General features: G+C 35.5%; 1 protein-coding gene across 1 annotated transcript in view; it reads left to right on the top strand.

Moving 5' to 3' along the window:
• samd12 (sterile alpha motif domain containing 12) overlaps positions 1-5236 on the top strand; it is a 117442-nt gene extending 112206 nt beyond the window's left edge. Inside the window, exon 5 of the mRNA XM_015356818.2 lies at positions 3026-5236. Within this exon, the coding sequence (XP_015212304.2) occupies positions 3026-3048 (23 nt within the window). The 3' untranslated portion in view covers positions 3049-5236. The remainder of the gene's footprint in view (positions 1-3025) is intronic.
• The last annotated feature ends 8615 nt before the right edge of the window (positions 5237-13851 follow it).

Below are 13851 nucleotides of genomic sequence, written 5' to 3'. Positions count from 1 at the left end.
CTCATTTACAATTCCAGCCATATCAGTTTCAGATGCTGTTTTCTCAGTCACAATATCGTGGTTTATATGTGGAAATTTGAACTCTCCCATTAATATAACATCACCTTTGCTACATATCTTCCTAATATCATCTTATAGTAAGCTACTTTTATCTAGTTCTGGTGGGTAGCTGCGTCAGCATGCGTAGGCTGCAAAGGAACAAGTAATAGGTTTATTCCATGCTGGCAAGAGAAGTGACACACCTCAAGTAGGCTCCACGGCCAAAACGTTGTGTTTTCTTTCTTCTCTTTTCAGCATGGAATAAACCTATTACTTATTACTTGTATCTATGTGCACATAGGGTGTCTGTAGTATAGAACTATTAAAAACTTAGAACATACTGTATAACCCACACAGATTCTAAAGTGCTTTTACCTTCTAGGTTCCAAGTTATTTTTTATATATAGGCTCTCACTGCCATCTTTTGTCCTGACTGTCTTTCCTTCCAAAACTATTGAAAAACCGTAAAAAGAAGGACATGTGTTCTTATTGTACAACAGCTATAAAGAAAAACATCCTTTCAGATAGGAAGGAGAATATATTTCAGTTTTATCTTTCTTTTACCAATGCATTCAGAGTCAGAAAGGGTGCCTCACAAAGTGCAGGCACAAGTTCTTGAATAAATTGCCTTTCTGTGATGGTCAATGCCAGTTATCTACTTTTTTGCTTACCTAAAAGATAAAAGTTTTTTTTTTGGACTAGTTTAAAATTAAACCTATTGTGTAAGAGTTGTTATCACATATGGTTGTACCTTTTCGATATTTTGTCTTTTAGTAGTCCACAGATACAACAGTGTGCAACATACTTTTTCAATTTGTATTCCTTAGTGTAGCATTCACTGTCTGTTTTCTCTAGACAAACACTAGTGAGTTTCCAGCCTTTTCAAAGACCAGTATTTTCTGGCAAGTTCACTTTGAGATTGTCTTAAATAGGCTGTTTCTTAATCTGAATTGCCAAAGAAAAGCACCTCAAGCTCAATTTCTATATTCAGTACATACTCTGAACCCAACACATGATTCTTTTGTACTGCCTTTTCCCAGTTTACTAAAATTTTGCATTTATTTTCCTGTCCCTCACATTGCAGAGAACTTTATTATCATGATAAAGCTGTCCTTGCCTTGAAGCACAATTCATTTCTCACACACTTTCTAGCAAATTTAAGATACTGAGTTTACTTTAAAGCAACACCTCTGGTGACAACATTGATATTATACAATTCCCTAACAAAACCTAAAAGAATAGTGGGCAAATCCATCTGCAGTGGCTATTCATCAACAATACATATCAGTATGGATTTCTCTAGATGTTCACAAATGTCCCTAGAGTAATGGGACCAAACAGCTGAAAGCAGATGACATAGATGTGCATTAGATGAGGGTGGCAGTTCAGTATCTTCTTGCGGCTTGAATTGTGCTTCCTTTAGTGGTTTTATTTTTTATTTACAACTGCAGCCAATTGAACCTTGCTGTCTGAATTGACACATTAGCCCGGCCTGCTGCTGCTTTCAGCAATATACAAGAATCTTGTGCATCAACAGTTATACCTCTTGTGAGGGGAGTTACAACCTAGAACATTTCTCCCTTTTTATCCTTACAGTTTTATCCTAACCTAGATTCCATTCAACTTTTATTGAATTGTTATTTACATGTATAGGATCACCCTAGCGTCCAGATATAGCAAAAGCTTTCATCACCTTAGCAAATTAGAGCTGATGCACAATACACATGACTTGGCATACTTCACAAGCTGTTCGTTATCAGCAGTTTTGCAGCTGGATAGGAGACCAGGAGAGTCTACCTTCTAGATTTCTCAAACTTGAAACTAGGCAGTGAAAATGTTTTATGTTAAGCTAACACTACTGAAAGAAGCAAGTAATATTTTCACAGGAGGTTTACAGACATGTTCATTTCACCATATACTGTAGATGAAACTCTGGAGTTCAAAGTGAGCCATAATAGAATCAAATGAAGCAGTATGATTTTTTTTAAAGCTCATATGACCTGCTCTTTTCAGAATTAATTTATTTTTCTGTTTGTTTTACTGCCAAGCTCTGTTTCTGTAGTTTCAGACAACCTTATAATTTAACGTATGTGGTGAAGCCTGGATTGGATTGTTATGTTTTGATAACTCACCCACTAGGCTGAGAGAACTACAGCCTGGACATGAAAAAGAAGCTTTCGAAAATCCCTCCCGCTTGGTGAAATGAGCCAAGGTTGCATAGTTAAAATTGGCTGGTAGTTAAGCCACTTGGCTGAGAGAATGACAAGATGGCCATGAAGAAAAAGCTATCAGAAATCCCCCGCTAGGTTGAAGGAGCCATGGAGCTGCTGCAAGGATGATGATAGGGGCAATGGAAGAGTTTGAAGGACCTAAAGGGATTATTTCTTCCCATTCTCGTTCAAATTCAGGTGATGTAGAATGTGAGTTGTAGAAACTGTCTCCTCTTGAGAACTTTCTTTTTTTAATCTTCATAAAGGAGCCATGGCCAGCAGTGTGTCTCAATTTAATAATTTTTCAGATACAGCAGGAAAGGCAAAAACCTAATTTGCCAGAATCAAAAACCCTACCTTGAAGAGAGCTGGTACCATATGTATCTATTTATTTATCCAGTCTCTTATCTCTTATTATAGGAAGAAAAAATAAACATAGCAATATAACTTACAAATATAGACATCTCATGACATCTTCTCAAGCAATCTTTTTCTGTTTTGCCGTGTCCTACTTACAGTGTGATAATGATCAATGGTAATTTGCATGTGACAATATTCTGTGAACATAAAAAAGAAAAGGCACTAACATCAGATGTCTCTTCCAAGCAAACTTCAAAGAGTCAGTTGGGTTTTTTTTTTCCAAATAACATAATTTTATCAATTTTTGTAATACAGGGCATTATAGATGACACACAACTCTCCTTTCTCAACAGGTTATTTTTGCCGTGTTTAGACTTCATGTCCTAAAGATGTGCACTCTTGTCTTCTCTTTACAGCCTCACTGGAGAGTTCACCTTAACGAGAACATTCCAGAAGAGCATGAGACTCTTGACTGCGTCTTTTCACACGCCACAAGGAATCCATCTTTCAAACAGGTGTCAACTGTATTACAGCAGAACAAAAAGGAACCAGAAAAAAGTCTCGAAAGATACTGTACTTAGACAAATCAATATTAATCAATTTTGTCTACTTCAACACTGTACTTCAAATCAAAGTAGCACTTTAAATATTTATCTCCTTTAAATACCCTCTAAGCACTATCCAGCAGGTATAAAATTTTTCATGCAGCACACAGTTAGACATTATGGTTTACCAGTTTTACGGTGAAACTAAGGTCTAAGGCCTGCATTGTATCAGGTGTATTTGCCTTTCTTTTGATACTGTTTCTTTCCTGACCACAGATAACACAGCAAACAATTCTTTGCACTTGTATGTTTTCTTTCCTTTGCAGTAGAATGTGCTGGCAGTCATTGGGTTTTCTTTGTTAAGTATAATGTTGAGTCTCCAGTATTTTTTAGAACTGATATGCGTTAGAAAAGTTCACTGTGACTCCAACCTTATGTCTTAAATGGACTGGTAATCTGTGTTGCTACAGGGAAAACACCTCAGACCATGTTATATCCATATCATTTAGATGAATGTTAGGTGTCGTGGGCCATGGAAATAGAGGCAATTGGCTTTATTTAAAATGTGATACGCTTGTTAGCTCATATTGCTGTTTGTTAATATTTTTAGATATTAAATGCAGTTTTAAAAAGGCAGTTAAAACTTATTCAAGAACTGGAAATTGAAGAGGCTGAAAACTGTTTATGGTACACTGTTTTTAAGACATTCTTTATTTATCACTTTCAGCTGAAAGCACATCAGTGTGCATTAATGCTTAGGTTTGTCAAATGATTATGAATTACCAGAATGAGAAAAGCAAGCATACTGTAAGTTGCTGACTATAGTGATAAATATACACACCCATATGTAGCATTGTCTTTGGCACTTTAAAACGTCTTTTTGGATTTTCTGATGACCGGTTATATTAGTGCTTTGTCTAAAGAAATGTAAATCAACAATTATTGTAATATTTCATATTAAAATGTATGCATAACTTGGAATCACATTTAAAAAATGCCTTCAGCTCAACAACAAACTCGGCAACAGTTGCAGCAGGAAACATATTCTATAGTGCATGACATCAAGATGAAATTAGGAATAAAAAAACATTTTTCTGAATTTTTCAACATAAACAAACACCTCTAAAAGATATTCACTGCTTAGAATGAAGAATATATGCAGCGGACGTCAGAATATAGAGAAGTCCATCAATCACAGATACAGAATCAAAGTAGTTTCCAAATGAATGTGCTCATGCAGAATAGACTGTAGGCGACAAGTGGTTTTAATCTTGCAGGATATAGGTTACATTTGTTTCCTGTTCTCAACTACCTTATCCAAAAACAATTATCTTTAAAAGAAGAGAAAGACTGTGTCGTTTTTCTGAGTTTCAGTGAATTTTATTTTCAGTTAGCGCTTCTAATTTGGTCCTGTTTATGTTATTTGGCCAGACTTGACTAGAAAGGATTTAGTAGAATAGTTCGTAATGTAGACACTTCCCAGCAAAGTGATAGGCATCTTAGACACTGACACGTACAATCTAGAACTGATAACACAGGTCACCTAAGGGTTGTAAATGTGAATAATATATGTTAATATATTTTGAATAAGAGCAAGATTTGTTTCACAATTCCATGTACGCTATGTCACTCTATAAATGTACCCAGCATACTATTTGGGTAGCCCTGCAATATCCAGTATTTCATATATGTCATTAATGGCAGGTACTGTATATGGAATGCACTTAAGTACTTTTTACATATTACTCATAAAAAAGAACAAATAAAAACATGACACAAGAACCATTGTGTCCTTTAAATCAACTTGAAAATGTATATTTTTGGCCACGAAAGACATTGCAGCATGTTTTCTATTTCTTTATGGTGTTTTATATTATCCTGGCATGCATACAAATCCTTCTTAGGCTGCACAATTCTTACTGTTTGTCAAATTCTGTGACAGGTGCCTATGAATGAATTTTAATCCTACTGTTAATCTATGGGTACAAAACAAGAAAAACAGAAGTATCATGTGTGACATCAGGTGAACCTCACTATGTTGATCTCAGAAAATCACAAAATAAATGTTATCTATCCAGACAAGTGATGTCTTTGATATGGTTCTCTATTTTTGAAACGACAAACTTGTGTTGTTGATTAAAAGTGCATAAAATCAAAAAATGATTATATGCGACTTCTGTTGTGAAGTTAAAACCTGTTTTGCAAATTTGTTTTTTTAATGTGTATTTTACTTGCAAAACACCCCCAAACAGTTTATCTGGTTTCGCAAACATGATTACAACATTAAAGGTTATATTTAAAAAAACGCTTCTCAAGATTGTGTTTTTAAGGAAACAATTTTAGGATCCTTTTTATTATCAAAGAGCCTTTTCCATGGAAACTGATTTCTGCTTGAGTTTGAGTCTGCCTGGCCCTCGTACCTGGAGAAAAGATTAGAGACTGGTTTATAGCACTTCATGAATGTTGTGCTTTCAGAACAGCCACTACAGAATTATTGAACTTCTAAAGCCACTACTGCTGCATCAAAGCTTTTGGGTCCTGGGTTTGAGTCAAGACTGGAGTGTCTTCTCTGTGGATTCTACAGGTTCTCCTCATGTTTGCTTGGGTTTTCTCTGGAGGCTTTGGTTAGATGGATATTTGTCTGTTGAAAAATGCAGTGCTAGACATTAACAATAAAGAGCATGTTCCAGCTGGTTCAGGTTTGACCAGCTGAGGAGTAAAAACAAATTTCTCCCTCTGGGAAAGTCAAATGCAGGTTCTGTCCATGTATGCTACACTGTCTCACGTGGTACAGAACACTCCTGTATTCTTCCCTTCACATAATGGTAAGACACTTACAACAAATCAAAAGGCATAAAAGAAAATACATAAAACAAAAATACATCGGAAATTGATAGCTTGGCCTTGTGCATTATACAGACCCTGTTGCATACAGCAAAATGTTTATACCATGGTGTGGAAGTGTTGTTGGGAAATCTGTCAGGATTCTATGTGTGAATCTTTAGGTGCATATATTGCCTTGCAAAAGTATTCAGACCCCTGCTTAGTTTTCAAATGTTGTTGCTTTAAAGCTTGCTGTCATGACACTTAGAAGTAGCATTTAAAACTTGTTACATGTGCAAAAAACAAAAATAAATAAATACATACCTGTAGATATTTAATATAAAATCATGATCGCAAATGTATTCAAACACTGTGCTGTGGCGAACCTGAATTAATTTAGGTTCACAAAATTACCGAGTCACACAATTAGTATTGCCTATGTCAAAGAGCAAAAATAGGTTTTCATATGATTTCTCAATGAATTGATCTTTCTCTGTGACGTCAATCAATCAGGTCGTATATTTCAAGTAAAGATGCAACCATGAAGGCCAATGATTTTTCAAAACAGCTCAGAGATAAAGTTATAGAAAGGCACAGATCAAGAGAAATCTAGAAAAATAATTCCAAGATCCTTAATATCTCTTTATTATGAAATTGTATGGTGAAGCAGAGCATTAAGAAATGGGACACACCCAGATACTAGCTAGGTCAGGCTGTCCCTTCAAACTCAGCAACCGGACAGCGTGTTAAAGTTCTGCTTCTCATCAGCAGGGTCTGACAAGCTTGTCAAAACCGATGGGAATGTAGATCGAGCACAGTACTGACAATTCTTAGAGGAAAGCCTGCTATAGCACAAAGCCAAATGTATACTGCAGTGGCTTGAGAATGAGGAAGTAGTTGTCCTTGAGTGGTCTGTCTATGGCCTGACCTGAATCCTATTGAGAATCTGTGGAAAGACTTGAAAACTGCCACCATAATGCAACTGGATTGTTGTTTGAGCAAATATGCCAAGAGGAAATGAAGACACTTACCCCAAAATATTAAACATTAGCTAAAATTACTGCTAAAGGTGCTTCTGCTGAATAATGAATAATGAGTTCACTTGTGTGATTTGATATACGATCAACCTATTTCATTTGCTTCAGTCTGAGCCTTATTATTTAGAACTATTACATTTAAAAATGTGTGTGCACCACTTGGTCATTTCACAAAATAGGAAACCATAGTTGGAATCTGAGTAAGATTTGCAAGGCACTGTATTACTTCACCTTGTGAAAGTCTTGTAGTCAAATCAAGTGCACACCTAATGCATTAAATCGTACTTTCTGTGTTTAATACTCTAAAGTCAAGTGAAACATTTTTTTTAGAAAAGAATTATCATGACATTCTCACAGAGAAGTGCTACATCTAGCCATTTTTCAAAGGGAGAAGGGTAGGTTAACAATACCAGTTTAAAATAACATAGGAATCAATTATTGAATTTAAAAATAACTCCACAGTTCAGCACTTCCTTAATCAATCAAAATGCCAGACTGGCTCTAATTGTTATGCTCTACCAGTTATGATCTGGAGAGATTTGAAAACAGCGAACTCCTGTGCTACAATATGCTGTTATTAGCAGTCAGCCACTGTGTGGATCAGTGCTCTCACATTTCTTTACCAGTACCTAATGAGCTTAATTTCCTATGTAGAGCAGACACCTTTATTCAACCTCTAGAAATGTTCCAGCACTTAAATCTGCAAAGTATACAATTAGTAATAAGTATGTTAATAGCCGTGCACTTTTATCATTTAAAACAGTTTTTTCTCATGATTGATCAGTTAAGGCAAAGCTTAAAACTCAGATATTATTATTGACAGTCTGTTCACCTTCATTGGGTATTGCAATGAGGTTTACCCTGTAGATTGAAAATGCAAAAGAAAAGTCATATATTGAAAACAGACTAAAATGTGACAAGATAAAACATACTACGTATGCATATGAATGAGGTTTCAGACGACAAGGGATGAAAGGATAATTTGAAGAAATAGAATTTCATTCAGTTATAATATTATATTTTTATCTTAATGTAATGTGCCTTATTAGTGAAGTCAGCAATTTCTTGAGAGAAAATAATACCCATCTATGAGCTGCAGGTGATGTCACATTCATACAAAAACAATGGCAAATTTCCAGTTTCCAAAGGCGTTTTAGTCAGCAATTAATTAAGAAAAGTCGACATAACGTAGCATATTTTGACAACACCCAGGTTTGTTTTCACCCTGTTTTTTCCTGAGGGTACACGGACTATAAATTATATCTGCCCAATATCTTTTGTGAAAAGATTTTAATTTTGGAAATTGTTTAGTCCGCATTCTGTTTTGCTTGCTTGTTAATTTGTTTATTTCCCTGTGAATATACAACTAGTAAACAGCCAAACAGTTCACATTTGGCTTGTTGTGTAAACAACACTACATATTGTGGAAATATTCACAATGTCAGTTGCATACCATAAATATCCACAATTCTACAGAATATTACTAAACAATATTGTTCCATACATCATTCATCAACTATTCAACATTTCTAAAGTTACTTTTAAAATCAATCATAACTTATACACACCAATATAGTACTCTTTTAAAGGACCACTGGATTGTCCATGCAAGGTGTATTCTGTTCTGTTACATTGATATTTTAATAAGGGGTTGTTCAAGGATGTTTATTTCAGGTGAACAAGCAAAAAAGTATTGAAGGTAAATGTAATTAGCAGCGTGAGTAAAAACTTTTCAAATCAGAAAGCAATCCAAGCTTCTGGGCTTCTGAGCACTCGATGTGTGGTTTCCCTCAAGCCTGTGTCTGAAGACACTCTTTAAAAGCTTGTCTCCCTGGCCCAGTGCAGGGATTGGTGTTATATGATCATTTGCTTCTAGTACTTTAACATTTCCAGTTCGAACAGGCACTCTCAGCACCTAATGCCCTTAATTCCAACATCACATATTAAAATCCACTGAGCACAGAAACACTGAGGGGATGATCAAACATGAGTTGTCAACAGGTTGGAAATTGGCACTCAATGAACTTGTCTTCAAATCTACAGTCACCATATAGTAAGGAAAGCACAGTATATGCAGGCAGACACAAGAGCCTGTAGGTATCACCCAGTGACTAATTATCAAAGAAAATATAATAATAATAATTAATAATTGCTTACACTTATATAGCGCTTTTCTGGACACTCCACTCAAAACGCTTTACAGGTAATGGGGACTCCCCTCCACCACCACCAATGTGCAGCATCCACCTGGATGATGCGATGGCAGCCATTATGCGCCAGAATAGGATTCTTCTCAGTTTGCTGGAGTAAGTAGAGGCACAAATGTGATATACAGTATTTCGAATTTTGGTTCTTCATGAAAGATTAATTCTCAAGTTACAGACATAAGCATTCAAGGTAATATGTGTTTGGACTGAGAACTGATTAAAGGATAAAAAGCAAAGAGTACAGATAAGGGATGAATATTCATATTGGGATGATGTAACTAGTGGAATACTACAAGGATCGGTATTACATCTGCTGATTTGCCTGATTTATATCACTGATCCAGATTCTGAATAGTAAATAAACTGGTCATCTTCACATATGGTACCAAACAGGAAGATTAGTCAACACTACAGAAGCAGCAGCAAAAGGAAATTCAAAAAGATTCAGATTAATTCAAGACTGGGAAAACATCTGCCAGATGACACTGAATGTAAACAAGTGTGTTGTGTTTCATGCAGGTTGCAAAAACATAAATATAAGCTAATAAATATAAGATAAGAAGCCCTTAGCTTGAAGAAGCCTTGAAGAACATTAAGCAGGACTTTATGTAGACACATCATTTACATCTTCTAGAAAACAGAAGCAATAAAGAACAAACTGAATGTTAGGATATACTGCATGGTTAAAAGTATAGATTTACAGCAGATGGTGAAAACCAAAGCAGTCGAAACAATGAGTAGGTACGTTTGCAACTGAGCGTTCTTACATTAAAAGTTGTGGCGGCCTGGAACAAGCTACCTAGCCACGTCATCAAAGCTGATAACTTGACTTTTCTCAAGGAATAACTTGCATACTGTACGTGAGAGCCCTGTATTCTGCTCTCAATGTCCAAAACAATAAATGGAATGATTTAGGAGCCCAATTCATTCTGAAAGATTAGCCTGGGTTAAGCCATCAAAATGCAATTTCAGCCAACTATGTGCAGTTTTAACCAAAAAAAACAAAGTTAAACAAAGAGCAATCAGTAAATGATAGTGTCTGGAATTTTTTCATCACTTGCAAATTAAAAGTGGATGGACTCACTTAAAGATAATGATCGAGGTGCAGACTTATGTTTGATTTTGTCCACACAAATGCAAATGCTTGCTAAGTAGAATTAAATCTTGTTTGTTTGAGACATTATATTGATCTGCTCATGAACAGAGAGAATAATGTGTTCTCTTGCAAAGAATAAGTAAAGAAAGAAAACCACATGTCTGCATGTGTAGGAAAGATTGTATAATTAGTCCTATATTGGCATCTCAGATAAACTAGACAAAACTGAAGCCATTGCAGTTTTTCATTGCTCAATAACAGCAGTCACTTGCTCATTAACAGTAGCTATTTTCATTTAAAACATTACATGAACACAGATCTCGTTAATGCTTTTAAGGTCAGACAGGAATGGTTGAAATAAAATTATGTTTTGATTTTGCTATTGTTAAATCTTTATTTTTTCACCATTATGTGAACTGTTAAATTACATGTCGTGCATTAGACCTGTTTGACTGGATCTTTCGAAAACGTGAATTGGAGCTCTGTTTTTGTTTTAACTTGTTTTTCTAATACGAGTGACTGCTTGTGTGACTTGTTTCCCAATCAACTGATTATACCAGGTAATAGAAAAGGTCTCTGGTGCCCAGTTTTGTCATCAAGACAGTGCTTTAACAATCATTTCACCTTCCAGGGAGGGGACTCTGGAGATTGGTATATTATATCTGTATAATTTTCCATAAACATATGCTTAATTTATAAAGAAATCTGTGTGATAAGTAGCATTAAAATGTATTCATATAGAGTAAAGATTTTCTTTATTGAACTTATCTTCCACAAAAACAATCTTAAACAAAACTAACGTATAACTCTGTAAAAGCAGTTAATTCTTTCTTAGTCTTTTGGGTCAAATTCTCTTCCCAGATTGATTTTAGCACTATGCAGATCCTTGATTGTATATATTTTGTTGAAATAACTAACACCATACTTCAAACAATATAATTTGTTTCTGCAGCGTGGCGAAGAAGTACACCCCCTTAAGATTTTATGGTTTTATGTAAGTTCTATGTACAGTTCTTATTCTGTCATTCTAGTGTTACAGTATGTTGAGGTTGAGTTTGTGTAGTTACTAAACAGTGTTCAGGTGCATAAGGAGACCAGATATTACCTGCTGGCCCACAAAAGTTTCTAAATAAACCAGTTCAGTTTGTGTCAGCAACGTTTTGTGTTGCGCCTTTGTCTACACAACAGGTGGAACTAAGGGTACACTTACTCTTTCACACAAAGATATTAAAGTCTGGCTGCTTTTTTAACAAATGATGACAAAGTAGACTTTTTGTGTGTTATTTGGCCAATGAGATTAGTTTTATCTACTACTAGGATTTTGTGAGGACTAAGGTGGAGGTCAAATATTTCTAAATATGTTAAAAAATAAAATCTTAAGGGGGCGTACTTACAGTATTTCATCGTACTGTGTTTTGTTTAATTTCTTTTTTATTTATGAGTAACCGCCTGTGTTGCATATAAAAGTTGCTGATAAAACCAGACAATAAATAAATTCAGTAAGAGTGCGTTCATTCCATACAGTATATCAAAACTACATAAATAAAAACGTGAACTAATAAATGTGCACATTCCAGTAAACCCATATATGAGAGAACACCCAGTTTTTTGCTGGAATAATGCAGCAAAAGTGCTTAAAAGTACTTTAAGTGGGAAAATAGGAGTGGGGTTAATGATTTGTGGCACTCCTGATTCCCGGTTTCAAGACAGTAACTTGAACAATGTTGCTTGGACAAGAGTCAAAATCCTGGTCTTTTGGATTCCAGTGTGGGTGCAGAGCCTATGAATCATTTACTGGGAGATACTCACATGGATCTACAAGCTGTCCCACTAATGTACAGTATAGTCCAGTAGAGACAGAAGCCAAGAGGGGTTGTAAGAGTATGAAGCAAACTTCCAAGCTACGTTGTTGAATCTGAAACGCTGCCTTCTTTCAAGAGACTGCTGAAACACTCCCTCAGATCAATTAGCTACTTACTACCAAATGAGCTGGATAAACCAAGTAGTCACCACTCATTTATAACATTTCTTGTTTCTGTGTTTTTAATAACACGTGGGGCTTCTCCGAGCAGCTGGAACAGCTTCAATAGGAGGTTGCAGGGAATACACAAGGTTTAAAAATTATTTGCAGCCTCAAACTCATCCAATCCCCATAGTAGGATTGCCTTCAATTATAATAATAATAATAATAATAATAATAATAATAATAATAATAATTGCTTACACTTATATAGCACTTTTCTGGACACTCCACTCAAAGTGCTTTACAGGTAATGGGGATCCCCTCCACCACCACCAATGTGCAGCCCCACCTGGATGATACGATGGCAGCCATAGTGCGCCAGAACGTTCCTCACACACCAGCTATCAGTGGGGAGGAGAGCAGAGTAATGAAGCCAATTCGTAGAAGGGGATTATTAGGAGACCATGATTGGTAAGGGCCAATGGGAAATTTGGCCAGGTGTGATGATGTGAATATTACATTCCAACAATGACATTTTAACTTTTTAATAAATGTTTAATTTATGTCAGCATCTTCGTATTGTCTTAGAATTCCATCGGGGATGATCACATATGCATTAATTACTTCAATCCACCAGCTATAATAGCCCTTTCTTGTAATCTGTTTGCATAATGTCTAGTGATCATAACGGTAATTCTCCTGACAGAACAGGAGTCCCCTCATTGCTGAATCTGATGAACATAAGTTAGTAATGTGATAAAAGTCTATGACACAGATCATATTTGTAATCTTAAAATGAATCCAACATGTCAATTCATGTAGTTGAATTAAAATATCATGAATTGTGACAAAACAATATTTAATTGTTATCCCAGGTGTATTTTAAATATACATCATAATATCTTAGAAATCTTCAATGCAACAATTTGAACCCACAGTGACTGTGAAGTTCTTATACAGATTGTCTAACTATATTTGGTTAGCTTTGGATAAATGACCTACTGCATACAGTATATGAGTGTGAACTCTAATCTAGTATTCTTAAACACAATTGGACAAAGAAGGCCATATAAAGGGAATCAAAACTGTCAAATATCTGTGGTTCAGGGTCAAAAAAGAACACTGTGTGAGCCATCTACTTCATATTCAGCCCTTAAATCCCACAGCAGAGTTTGTTTCAGAAATCATCACTCTCCTAATCTAGCTATTCAGCTACAAAAGAAAACTAAAATCACAAACTGTGGGGTGACTTATATTGCACAACTTTTCAATGCTAAGCCCTAAGTTCAAAGCAAACTGAACATGCTCAAGGCCATGGTTCTGTTGAAACCTAACACAGAAGTCAATCTAAAGTCTAACGAGTTTTACTTTTAAATTCTAAGAATGTTTGCATATCCTGTTTAAAATGTTCTCAAAAGGTGGCTTCCTAGTAGTCTAACTCCAAAAATGATAAAACCATGACAGGTCTCTTTTGTTCCTCCTGACAAAGGTCATGTACCAAGGTGTTTGATTCATTGGGTTTAGTTATCTTGTGTACAGATTAAATAAACGGCATTTTATATTTTAAAAAT

This window comes from Lepisosteus oculatus, chromosome 10, assembly GCF_040954835.1.
Source record: "Lepisosteus oculatus isolate fLepOcu1 chromosome 10, fLepOcu1.hap2, whole genome shotgun sequence".
Classification (NCBI taxonomy): Eukaryota; Metazoa; Chordata; class Actinopteri; order Semionotiformes; family Lepisosteidae; genus Lepisosteus; species Lepisosteus oculatus.
The sequence above is the reverse complement of the archived record's forward strand: the minus strand, read 5'-3'. Positions and strand labels throughout refer to the sequence as shown.